Below are 13,069 nucleotides of genomic sequence, written 5' to 3'. Positions count from 1 at the left end.
TTTTCGTAAATCGTGAGGAAAAGAATGGAAAATGGCAATCTAATTGAACAAAGAGACTTGCAAATGGGTCAACTTAGTCAAGTTTTGTAACGCAATATGTGACAACCTGCTGTTGCGATGCAGTGCGTTTTCAGCGCAGGTATTTGCTGTGGACTGACTAACTGTCACGTAATTTGGTCTCAATTGCTCATCAACACATAGACCATAACCCGTGAGGTGCAACAAACGAGAATGCATGGGGAATGATCAAGCCAAGAGGAATAGAAACTGCGGATGGGTTTCAACAGCAGTGGGAACCTAGGCTACATTTCCTGCCAGGGCCAGAAGATAACTGGCTGTTAATACACAATAAGAGGCCCGAGCTTCTGATCTGCAGGCGAACTACATGGAAAAACACCCCGTACGTCCACGGCCCCGCCAGCTCCTGACACCTACCTCTCATAGGTTCTTTTCAGCAGGCCGGCAACGTTGCGTTCAGAAGCGGCAGGTGGAGGAGGTTCTGACCCAGTGCGGAAGACAGAAGAGTTGCCGCGAATCCATTGGTACATCGGAGTGGTGAAGGCTAGGCCTGAGCAGGCCAGGTTCGGGCCGGCTGTTGCCGTGGAGACCGGGGGGGTGGGGTGGGCGGCGCATGCGCACTGTTCCAGCCTTGTCCATGCATCACAGGCCCGAGCTGGCAATGAAGACCCCGGTACAAATAATCCCTTCACACGATCCGTGGTCAGTGGGCAACTATAACACCCGATGTCTGGCGCGGAGTCGTCCGGCTGTAAGGGGCCAGCAGTTTTTTAAATTGCATTTTATGCGCTTCTAATATCACCGGCCCGAGAGCTGTGTTCCTTGTTTGACCGCATACCTAAGATCGACTTTGAATTATATCTGCCTTATCTGAATTTACTCAGAATTGGATGCTACATAAGGAGCAGAATAAGGCCAACGAGACTGTCCCAATCTTTGTCCCCTCGCCGGTGCCTTCAATATGTTTTCAGCACCCACAACCCTCGAGAGTATTCACTCATTTATATTGTCCAGCCCCTGTTTAGAACCATCTAAATTATTTACTTCGACCATTGTTGCTGCGAGAGAGAGTTCCGTACTCGCATCATTTTTACGTTCTTTACAAGATAGGGAAATAAAGATTTTCTTTGCCCAGGTTTTCAGAAGTGTTTAGGTACAGTTATGTACACACAGCACAGAAACAGGCCCTTCATCCCAGCTTGCCCGTGCCAATCGACAATAGAGATGCCCCATCCCTACTAGCCCAACGTTTAACCCAAATCCCTCTAAACCTTTCCTATCCGTGCACCTGTCCAAGTGCCTTTTAAATGTAATATTTTTTTGTCTCAACTACCTTCCCAGGCACCACATTCTATGTACCCACCACCCTCTGTGAAAACGTTGCCCCCCTAGCATCCTATTAAATATTTCTCCTCTCACCTTAAACCTATATCCTCTGGTTCTTGATTTCCCCACTCTGGGCAAAATACTCTATGCATCTGTCCTATTTATTCCCCTCATGACCTGATGCAGCTCTATAGGATCACCTCTCATCCTCCAATGCTCCACGGAATAGTCCTAGCCTGCCCTCTCTATAGCTCAGGCTCTCGAGTCCTGGCAATATCTTTGTCAATCTTCTCTGCGTTCTTTCCAACCAAGCAACATCTGTACTATAACAGGGCGACCGAAACTGTGGCCTCATAGCTGCAACATAACATCCCAACTTCTATACTCAAAACCCTGACTGATAAAGGCCAATGTGCCAAAAGTCTTTTTGACCACCCTCTCTCCCTGTGATGCCACTAGAAGGACATTTGTACAGATACCTGGATAGAAATGGCTTAGACAGATATAGGCCAAGCATGGGTAAATGGGACTAGCTTAGATGGGGCATCTTGGTTGGCATGGTCGTTAGACCAAAGGGCCTCTGTCCATGATGTATGACTAGATTACACTTGGTTGACCTACAGGATCCAAGTGAACAAGAGCAGCATGTCACAGAAGGGACAACAGCAGAGACAATTAGCAAAGAGGCTGCAATATGCCTCTACTGCAGTGGTCCACATTGCCAAGCTCTTCTTGGAACTGAGGTACAGAATCCCTGAGGGTAGCATTGAATAAGATAACATTTATCAGATAGTCATTGGGTATAGATTGCCACCATATGCTTCACAACATGTGGAATGGATGATGTTTACCAGAGGGGTTTCAACTCTGCAAGCACACTCCCCACCCCCCTCTCCCAGAGCATGTTGCAAACTCCATATGCTGGAACAGTACAAGGCATGTGGCAGATACACGACTCCATTGGTTTTGACAAGATTGGTGGGAATATTGATGAGGGTATCCCAAAGAGATGGGGCCTATACGGATAGGTAGGACAACATGTTGCTGCCCTTGAGCAGAGAGGTCACAAAAGGATAGGAGAGTATGGCCAAGTGTAATTGGGATCGATGTGAAAGGTGAGATGCGTAAGAAATTAAAAGTATTTATTAATGCGCGAAGTATAAGAAGTAAAGTAGATGAGCTTGAGGCTCAGTTAGAGGTTGGTAGATATGACATTGTGGGGATTACTGAGACGTGGCTGCAGGAGGATCGAGCCTGGGAACAATATTCAGGGTTATACATCCTATAGAAAGGGTGGGCAGAGGAGGGGTAGCTCTGCTGGTGAGGGATGGAATTCAGTCCCTTGCGAGGGAAGACATAGGGACTGACGAGGTAGAGTCACTGTGGATTGAGTTGAGGAATTGTAAAGGCAAGAAGACACTAATTGGTGTTATCTACAGACCCCCAAATAGTAGCCTGAATGTAGGGTGTAAATTGCAGCAGGAGTTAAAACTGGCATGTAACAAAGGTAATGCCACTGAGGTGATGGGGGATTTCAATATGCAGGTAGACTGGGAAAATCAGGTTGGTTCAGGACTCCAAGAAAGAGAGTTTGTAGAGTGCCTCCGAGATGGATTCTTAGAGCAGTTTGTAATGGAGCCGACCAGAGAAAAGGCAATTTAGGATTTTGTGTTGTCTAATGAACCAGATTTGATAAGAGTACTTGAGGTACAGGAACCGCTTGGAGGTAGTGATCATAATATGATTAGTTTTAATCTGCAGTTTGAGAAGGAGAAGGTTAAATTGGAAGTGGCAGTGATGCAGTTGAACAAAGGGGCTGAATGTATGAGAGAGGAGCTGGCCAAGGTAGACTGGAAAGAGATCCTAGCAGGAAGGACAGTGGAACAGCAATGGCAGGAATTTCTGGACATAATCCGGAAGACGCAGGGTCATTTCATTCCAAAAAGGAAGAAAGATTCTAAGGGGAGTAGGAGGCAACCGTGGCTGACAAGAGAAGTTAGGGATAGAATAAAACTAAAAGAAAAGATGTATAACACAGCAAAGAGTAGCTGGAAGCCAGAGGATTGGGAAACTTTCTTAGAACAGAAGGAAACAAAACGGGCAAACGGGCTGAAAAGATGAAGTACGAAGGGAAGCTGGCCAGGAATATAAAGAAGGACAGTAAAAGCTTCTTAAATATGTTAAGGGAAAAAGAGTAGCAAAGCCAAATGTGGGTCCCTTGAAGGCAGACACGGGTGAAATTATTATGGGTATCAAGGAAATGGCAGAAGAGTTGAACAGGTACATCGGATTTGTCTTCACTAAGGAAGACACGAACAATCTCCCAGATGTACTGGAGGACAGAGGATCTAAGGGGGTAGAGGAACTGAAATAAATTTTCATTAGGCAAGAAATAGTATTGGGAAGGCTAATGGGATGATAAATCCCCTGAGCTGGATGGTCTGCATCCCTGGGTCCTCAGGGAGGTGGCTCTAGAAATATGGACGCATTGGTGATCATTTTCCAAAGTTCAATAGATTCAGGATCAGTTCCTGTGGATTGGAGGATGGCGAATGTTTTCCCACTTTTCAAGAAAGGAGCGAGAGAGAAAACGGGGAATTACAGTTAGCCTGACTTCGGTGGTGGGAAAGATGCTGGAGTCAATTATTAAAGAGGTAATAATGGGGCATTTGGATAGCAGTAAAAGGATTAGTCCAAGTCAACATGGATTTATGAAAGGGAAATCATGCTTGATTAATTTTCTGGAATTTTTTGAGGATGTGACAAGTAAAATGGATGAAGGGGAGCCAGTGGATGTAGTGTATCTAGACTTTCAGAAAGCCTTTGATAAGGTCCTGCACGGAAGACTGGTGACTAAAATTAGAGCACATGGTTTTGGGGCTAGGGTGTTGACATGGATAGAAAATTGGTTGGAAGACAGGAAGCAAAGAGTAGGAGTGAATGGCAGGCAGTGGTGAGTGGAGTGCCGCAAGGCTCGGTGTTGGGGCCGCAACTGTTTACCATATATATTAATGATTTGGAAGAGGGAATTAGGAGCAACACTAGCAAGTTTACGGATGACACAAAGTGGGTGGCAATGTGAACTGTGAAGAGGATGCTAGGAGGTTGCAGGGTGACCTGGACAGGTAGAATGAGTGGGCAGATGCATGGCAGATGCAGTATAATATAGATAAATGTGAGGTTATCCACTTTCATGGCAAAAACTTGGGGGCAGATTATTATCTCAATGGGGTTAGGTTAGGTAAGGGGGAGGTGCAGCGAGACCTGGGTGTCCTTGTACACCAGTCACTGAAAGTTGGCGTGCAGGTACAGCAGGCAGTGAAGAAAGCTAATGGAATGTTGGCCTTCATAACAAGAGGATTTCAGTATAGAAGTAACGAGGGTCTTCTGCAGTTGTATAGGGCTCTGGTAAGACCACATCTGGAGTATTGTGTACCGTTTTGGTCTCCTAATTTGAGGAAGGACATCCTTGTGATTGAGGCAGTGCAGCGTAGGTTCACGAGTGATCCGTGGGATGGCGGGACGGTCATATGAGGAAAGATTGAAAAGACTAGGCTTGTATTCACTGGAGCTTAGAAGGATGATAGGCCCCGACCTCGGGTGATCACAGAGGGAACTTTCTGATGCCTTTCCCACAGTGGAAATTTTTTATTCTATTGTGGGGGGACGTTTGTGTTGAATTATACAATATGTTGTGTCATTTTTCTTAATTTTAATTTTTCTATGGATGTACGGAAGCTTAATTATTTTTTCTATGTAAAGCACTCTTTAATTTCTTATTTTGATTGCTTTTATTGCGTGGCTATTATTTTTACTCATGTTTTATGTCTTTTAATTTATTGTTGTATTTCATATGTAATTTTTGCGCCTCATGTGAGCTGTTATGTTGTCTGTTTATGATGTCTTGTTTATTCTTCTCTACAGCACTTTGGTCAACATTGGTTGTTTTAAAGTGCTTAACAAATAAAGTTGGATTGGATTGGATTGGATGAGGGGGTATCTTATAGAAACATATAAAATTATAAAAGGACTTAACAAGCTAGATGCAGGAAAAATGTTCCCAATGTTGGGCGAGTCCAGAACCAGGGGCCACAGTCTTAGAATAAAGGGGAGGTCATTTAAGACTGAGATGAGAAAACACTTTTTCATCCAGAGAGTTGTGAATTTGTTGAATTCCCTGACACAGAGGGTAGTGGAGGCCAAATCACTGGATGGATTTAAGAGAGAGTTAGATAGTGCTCTAGGGGCTAGTGGAATCAAGGAATATGGGGAGAAGGCAGGCATGGGTTATTGATTGGGGACGATCAGCCATGATCACAATGAATGGCGATGCTGGCTTGAAGGGCCGAATGGCCTCCTCCTGCACCTATTTTCTATGTCTATGTCTATGGATGACAAGTAAATTACTGCAGGATTTGAAAATCTAAAATAAAAATGGAAAATTTTGAAAATACTTAGAAAGGGAAACAACAGGCAAATCAGTCAAAACAAATTCACAGCATTAAATATTATTTTAGATATTTTTGAATTCCTTCATCTATAGTTCTTTGACTTTTAAAGCAAATGCTGAACTTTCTCAAAATATTTGCCCACCTCATCTATAACTCTTGATAATCTGCCTCTACAGCAGTGATCCACATTTCTCCTGCAAAAATGCAAAGGGAAAAACCAGTAGTTGGACCCTCCTGGGCTCAGAAACATGAAGATCATAAAAAACATTAACTCAATCAACTGAGTAATTCAATCTGACATGATATGGGATGGAAGAGTAAGGTCATTAACAATTTACAAAATTTTGATTGTGTTTTGAATTAGTGATTTTAAGAGCACATAAAAACATTTTAAATTTGGGTTGTTTCATTATTCCATGATTGAGTGGCGAATCTGTTTCAATACTGTGGAGGATGGTAAAAAATCTTGAAGGTCACAGTTTAGAGGTTATTGCATGTGAGTTATGGGTTACAGGATTAAGTGGGATATGGTCATTGGGGCTATTGATCTAACTGAACTGATATGAAAATAACACCCCTTGTGTAATGGGGAGCTTTAGGCTCAGGCTCACCATCTTCTTCATTATTAATGTTGCTACCTTCATCCAAATAGGTGTCTTCATTGGTGACTTTTCTGTCCCATGTTCTTCGGACGCAGCATACCACAATACTCCAGCTGGTGAATATCACAGTTAATTTCCAGATCAATCAAATGACTTGAACGTTAACTTGAACATTCTGATGAGTTGCTAGATAAAGCATCACATGCTGATCTGTTGCTTGCCTACTCTTGGATGGAGGTTCCCAGTGAAGTTCTTGGTCACAGATGAAGAAAATAGCCCTTGTCCCCAAGGAGCCAAACTAATCAATCCATTTTGATGAATTGTCTCAGGACTGAATCGCTAGCCGTTTTTCTTCAAGTGCTGCCTGATCTGGTGAGTTTTGAGTTTTATTTTGGATTTCCAATGTCCATAGCATTTTGTTTTTGCATCCACCCTTTGCTAATGGTGCCAGCCTGAAAATGATAGATATAATGATAGATAGAATAAGAGGGTATGATGGTAGTTTCCAGAAATCATGTGCAGACCCACATTCATTTCTTTCTGTAGACTGCAAATATTCCTGTCTGGTTTGTGTACGCTGATCACAAGTGTTTAGAATCAGTAGCATTCGGTGGGAACCCTCAGAGAATCAAATTTAATTCTTCTGTTGGTCCTGGTAAGTAATTCAGTTATTTATCTACCTGTTTTGTAACATGTTGTACTGAGCAAAATGATCGACATATATCCTGTTACACACTGGAAGAAAATGGAAGAAATAGTGTTGATTATGGCGACTGGTCATCATTTCCATATGCCACAATGTTTCAGAAGAGACTATAAAGGGCAGACACTATATCTGGAGTCTTCAAAAACACGTTCTAAGAGAACAAAAAAAAATGGTCCTGTTAGATAGGTATTGCGATGCCTTGTGATGCTCTCTCCTCAGCTTACGTTGATTCTGGTCCATCTCTTTTTCATAGCCATCATTAATCCAACATTGTGCATCAGTGGCATTACTTGTCATCGTTAACTCCCTTTCTAGTTCTAGTAATTTCAAATAATACCCTGAATACAGAATACCACCAGGGGCAGCCCCGCCAACAGTCTGTTTGTTTTTTCTTCTTTTATTTTATTTTTAGTGCGTGTTAAAAGTTTGTGTAAATGTTCTATGGTTTGTTTGATGTGGGGGGAGGGGGGAGGGGGAAACTTTTTTTTTCAGTTTCTTACCTTGCTGGAGATGCGATTAATTTTTGGATCGCATCCTCCGGTCACTCTGCGGCCAACCATCGATGGAGGCCTCCTAGGACTGACCTTGGGTCCCACCGCGGGGCGTGGACTTACATCGGAGTTGATCCCTTGCCTGGGATCGCTCCAGTGACTTGCAGTAACAAAATTACATTTATAGCTATTAAAAAGAACTTAATTTTTCAAAATATTGCCAGAAAAAAAACTGTTATAGGAGGGAGACCTAGCGGACTGGATAGAAAATTGGCTTCATGGAAGGAAGCAGAGGGTCATGGTGGAAGGATATTTTTTACACTGGAGGCCTGTGACTGGTGGTGTTCATCAGGGATGTTCATCAGGGATCAGTGTTGGCCCATAATTCACCTCTGGCATATTGCGTCTTCTTTTATTTATTTATTTATCTATTTATTTATTTATTTATTTTATTTATATTTTTATTTTTATTTTTATTAGTACAGTAAATTACAGTAATACACATCACATATATCTTATTACATTTGTTGTACCACTTCATTTTTCGAGCTTTAAAAAAGGTAGAAATAAAAGAAGTAAGGAAAGTGAGCAAGAATCGTGAAGGTGCAGGAAAGTGTTGGGAAAAGAAAGCCCCTTAGGGAAGAAGTTAGAGAAGGAAGTAAAGAAACGAAATAGACCCTAGAAAGAAAAGAAAAAAAAGGAAAAACAATCGCTCTATTATAACACAAAACTCCACAAAAAAGGATATACCAACCGTGTTTTTTTTTAATTTTATACCCCCCGTTACCAGATCCCGGTACCATTTATATTTTAAATTACTATTGCACCTTATGCTTGTAATAGTTCCATAAATGCAGACCACGTCTTTTGGAAGTGGTCTGCTTTGCCTGCTAGGAGGAGTCTCATCTCTTCCAAGTGTAATGTTTCGAACATGTTTGAAATACACATTTTTATTGTTGGTATTGGAGCATTTTTCCAAAATTTGAGTATAAGCTTTTTTCCCCATTATTAGCCTGTAATTAAGTAAGTTCTTTTGAAACACGTTTAGTTCAGGGTTACCTTCCGATATTCCAAAAATGACCCATTCTGCTTTTGGTACAAGTTTTATTTTAATTAATTTTGTGAAGATTTCAAATATTTCGTTCCAGAATTTTTGGATTTTTATACAAAAAACAAAAGAGTGCGCTATGGTAGCTTCTTGTGACTGACATTTATCACAAATGGGTGAGACATTGGGGAAAAGTTTATTTATTTTAGTTTTTGAATAATATAGTCTATGTAATGTTTTAAATTGAATTAGAGTATGTCGTAGGTACACAAAATTGCTGGGGAAACTCAGCGGGTGCAGCAGCATCTATGGAGCGAAGGAAATAGGCGACGTTTCGGGCCGAAACCCTTCTTCAGACTGGAGTATGTCGTACGTTGATCGAGCATTTATGCACATATAGTAAGTGTTTATCCCAGCTCTCATTTGAAATTTTTATAGCTAGTTCTTGTTCCCAGTCTCTTCTAATACCATCGGTTGTAGGTATTTCTATATTTAAAATAATGTTGTATAAGTATGATATTAGATTTGCTGAGCATATTGCGTCTTCCGTGATACTATTTACAAAATGCATCACCAAGCTAATATTGATAGCATTTCCCAAAACTGTAACTTCTTTCACCAACATATTCAAGGACTATACTGCAAGTTTCTTTTGAAGCAAGTCACCATCCTGACGGGGTGGGAGATTGCAACCTTCACATGGTCCGCCCAGTTTCAACTAATGCAATCAACCTGGCGTGCACAATCAAATAAGATCAAATAGAACAAGTTGTCTTACAACTTTAGGCTGTGTACCCCATACGCAAGAAGAAGAAGACCATCCTGACGTAGAAATATAGTGTCCTTCCCTCAGAGTCACTGGTCTAAATCCCAGAATTTCCTGCCCAGGAGTACAGTGATTCAAGAAAGTGCTCAACATCACTCAATGGCAATAGACAATGGGCGCGGGAGTCGGCCATTCGGCCCTTCAATGTGATCATGGCTGATCGTCCACAATCAGTACCCCGTTCCTGCCTTCTCTCCATATCCCTAAGAGCTCCTTCTAACTCTCTTGAAAGCATCCAGAGAACCAGCCTCCACCGCCCTCTGAGGCAGAGAATTCCACACACTCACAACTCTCTGTTTTAGAGATGAGAGATGAACAATTAATCGTGGTCTTGCCAAAATAAGACCATTTTAGTCTTATTAGAATCTACTGGAAAGTTAGTGATATGTTTTCGTCACTCTTTATATGAGATATGGATTAGCTGCAAGTATCTTCTCAAATACACTGCCAGAATCAATGGAACATGTTTTTCTGAATTCACTTTTTACTTGCCATCAACCAAAGCGATTAATTTAGAAAGAAACCATTGATACACAGCTTATTCTTTGCACAAATCTTTGACAATCTTTTATTTTCTGGAACTTTTTAATTGTTTGTTTGCTTTATAGAAAATGTGATTTTGTTTTTTCACGAGACTGAAGTTGAATCAGCTACTTGTTTACTTGTTCTTAGCGATGAAGGCAAAATCACAAGCTTCTTGGATAGGGTAAATCGTGGCTCTGGGATTTGCTTGTCATCTAAATTTCTCTCGCTCACTCTTCGATTCACTTCAGTCAGGATTGTAAGTAGGTCCAATTTTCTGGGGAGACAAGAAGTTTAGTTTAGAGATACAGCGCAGAAACAGGCTGCTCACACACATTAACACTATCCTAGGAACAATTTTTACATTTACCAAGCCAATTAACCTACAAACCTGTACGTCTTTGGAGTGTGGGAGGAAACTGAAGATCTCTGAGAAAACCCATGCAGGTCACGGGGAGAACGTGCAAACTCCGTACATGCAGCAGCCGTAGTCAGGATCGAACCGGGTCTCCGGCGGTGCATTCGCTGTAAGGCAGCAACTCTACCACAGCGCCATTTACAACAACAGAGCATGCAATAGACTGAATGATGACAATGTTCGCATATAGTATATTAAGAAGGATGTGGAAAGTCAATTATGTAAACATAAATAAGTGGCCAACTCAAAGTAAATGGGGATTCTCATGTGGAAATGAATCAATATAATTGGGAGATGTGAATGTTCTACTGGCTTGTATTTTGAACAATGGAATACAAATTTATAATGTTTTATTGCAATTAATTATTAGAAAGTATGAATCCAAGCAATATACTGCGCTTGCTGAAAATCAAAAATCAAAACAAAATATGATGCACATACTCAGCACGTCAGATAGTATCCACAGAGAAGGAATGCTTCAGAGACCTCTGTAAGTACCAGAATTTGGAGAAAGCATAGGCCGGAGTTATGTCAAATACACCAGTCTGAAACACCAAAGCAAAATTGATGTATATTTTTGAAATGGTAATATTCAAAGTAGGACAATAATCGCATCAAATGCACTGAAAACGACAGCAAGCCTGACAGCAGATGAAAAGGATGCTGTTGAAAGGACCTTGGACTAAGTTGGGCTGTTACACTATGATGGAAAACTTCACATAGAATATTTGAGCTTATACATCACTAATGCCACTTGAGCAACAATGGGGGGCAGTGATATCCATGGAACTGAGTGCCAAAATTGAGCCCGTAACTTAAGCAGTAGAAAAAAAACAGAGGACTTACTTGCAGCAATATTCTTCCAAACAGGTACACAGAGTTTGAATGAACCAAGAGCCGTTTCGTGTCCTATATGAGACACAGTCAGGAACTGTAGATATTGCAAGCAAAAAATCCCTGTCCTCAGGGACTGATGCATCTGTTTCGAGGTCAGAGTCGCTATCAGTGATGAAGCAGGCTTTTTGTTTTCTTGTACCTTGACAAGCTTGAATGAAGAAAATCTTGGGTTTTCGCAGCAGTGAGGGACACTGGGACCCTGAAAACCAGAATCTTATGTCGCTGATTTGAAGACGTTTGCCATCAGTTCCCACAATTATATCTTTTTCACCATGAGATAGGATGCAACACACAAAACAATCCATGGCAGTATGATCAAACTTCTGATATTGTTTCAATATATTCTCTATTTCTTTCGCAGTCGAGTTATTGTGCCTGTACACTTCAAACCCCAAGTCTTCAAATACTTTTTTCAATTTTTCTGTAAAGAAATGAAAAACGCATCCATTATATTTATTAGAGAGTTGCAAGTATATTGTGTTTTCACTGCTCCTTTTCTGGAAATATGGGCCTTCGTCAGCTTGGGGTTCTTTCAGCTTTGTATTCCCCAGTTCCTCTCTATCACCTCTAATGGTTAATAGTTTTAAGACTTGGGAGTAATCTGCTTATCTTGTGTCTGTGCCAGTATTTTCTGTCTTTTCCCATACTATTTTAAATTATTTGTAAAATGTTGAACCACTTTGTTTCTAATATAATAGGTAGAATCATCTTGATAAATGCAAACAGTTTTGGTGTAAACTACCAGCATACACTTGTACAAATGGAAGCAAGTTTGGAATATCAGACAATACGTATTGTATATGGGTGCAGATGCCAGCATTTTGCCAGAAATTCTGTGCAGAATCCAGCAATGACAAGATTACCTGACACATATTCTTTAACATTTATGCAATGCTTCTCAAATTTGCACGTAGCCCTAGTGCAGGGCTGGCTGCCTTTTGGACGCAGAGACTCCTAGAAATCCCTTCAATGTTGGGAAGGTCAGAACCTGTGATGGACTGGGCAGTGTTCTCCACTCCTGGGCGTTCAAGTTGCCGAAGTAGACCATGATGCAACCAGTCAATATGTTCTCTACTGTACACATGTAGAAGTCCAAGAGGGTCCTCTCTGGCATATCGAATCTCTGCAATCTACTCAGGAAGTAGAGGCATTGATTGGATTTCATTACAATTGCATCAGTGTGCTGGGTCCAGGAAAGATCTTCAGAGATATGCAAGCCCAGGAATTTGAAGCTTTTTGACTCTCTCCACCATGTCTCGTCTATATAGACAGGTTTGTGGGTCCTCATCCTTTCTCTTCCAAAGTCCACAAACATTTCCTTGATCTTGCTGACATTGAGAGCCAGGTTGTTGTGCTGGCATCATTTGGTCAGTCGATCGATCACACTTCTATACTCTAACTCATCATCATCTGTAGTTCGTCCATCAATGAAATTGAAGATGGAATTTGCACTGTGTCCGGCTACACTGTCACAAGTATAGAGTGAGTAGAGCAGGGTCTGATGACGCAGCCTTGAGGATCTAGGGTACTGTCCGATTCACCTCTATCACAATGGTTCAATTATGCTTTGTCACATGTGCAACTGCACAGTGAAATTCTTTTTGCACATTTACACATGCTTTGACACCATTTCCAAAGATCAGTTCGCCTGTGCACTCAGTGTCCCGGAGCAGTTCCGGTTCCAGGGTAAGCTCCAGGCTACTACAGGGCTTTCCTCCATCCTTTTCGACCGGATCAGCCCGCAAACTAACGTCCCTCTCCTTG

At 41.5% G+C, this 13,069-nt stretch overlaps 2 protein-coding genes across 4 annotated transcripts in view; both read right to left on the bottom strand.

Annotated features, from left to right (window-relative positions):
• Positions 1-7,400, bottom strand: part of senp2 (SUMO specific peptidase 2) — a 62,478-nt gene extending 55,078 nt beyond the window's left edge. The window contains exons 1-3 of the mRNA XM_033023495.1: positions 7,328-7,400; positions 2,049-2,098; positions 436-767 (exon numbers count right to left, since the gene is read on the bottom strand). Coding sequence (XP_032879386.1) covers positions 436-767; positions 2,049-2,098; positions 7,328-7,400 — 455 coding nt within the window. The remainder of the gene's footprint in view (positions 1-435; positions 768-2,048; positions 2,099-7,327) is intronic.
• A 2,609-nt stretch (positions 7,401-10,009) lies between these two features.
• The window catches only part of LOC116975307 (caspase-8-like), a 32,632-nt gene continuing 29,572 nt past the window's right edge, over positions 10,010-13,069 (bottom strand). For all 3 annotated transcript variants that reach the window (XM_033024225.1, XM_033024226.1, XM_033024227.1), the window contains exons 9-10: positions 11,255-11,726; positions 10,010-10,267 (exon numbers count right to left, since the gene is read on the bottom strand). In XM_033024225.1, the coding sequence (XP_032880116.1) occupies positions 10,096-10,267; positions 11,255-11,726 (644 nt within the window). In that variant the 3' untranslated portion in view covers positions 10,010-10,095. The remainder of the gene's footprint in view (positions 10,268-11,254; positions 11,727-13,069) is intronic.

Source organism: Amblyraja radiata, chromosome 7 (genome assembly GCF_010909765.2).
Source record: "Amblyraja radiata isolate CabotCenter1 chromosome 7, sAmbRad1.1.pri, whole genome shotgun sequence".
NCBI classification, from domain to species: Eukaryota; Metazoa; Chordata; class Chondrichthyes; order Rajiformes; family Rajidae; genus Amblyraja; species Amblyraja radiata.
The sequence above is the reverse complement of the archived record's forward strand: the minus strand, read 5'-3'. Positions and strand labels throughout refer to the sequence as shown.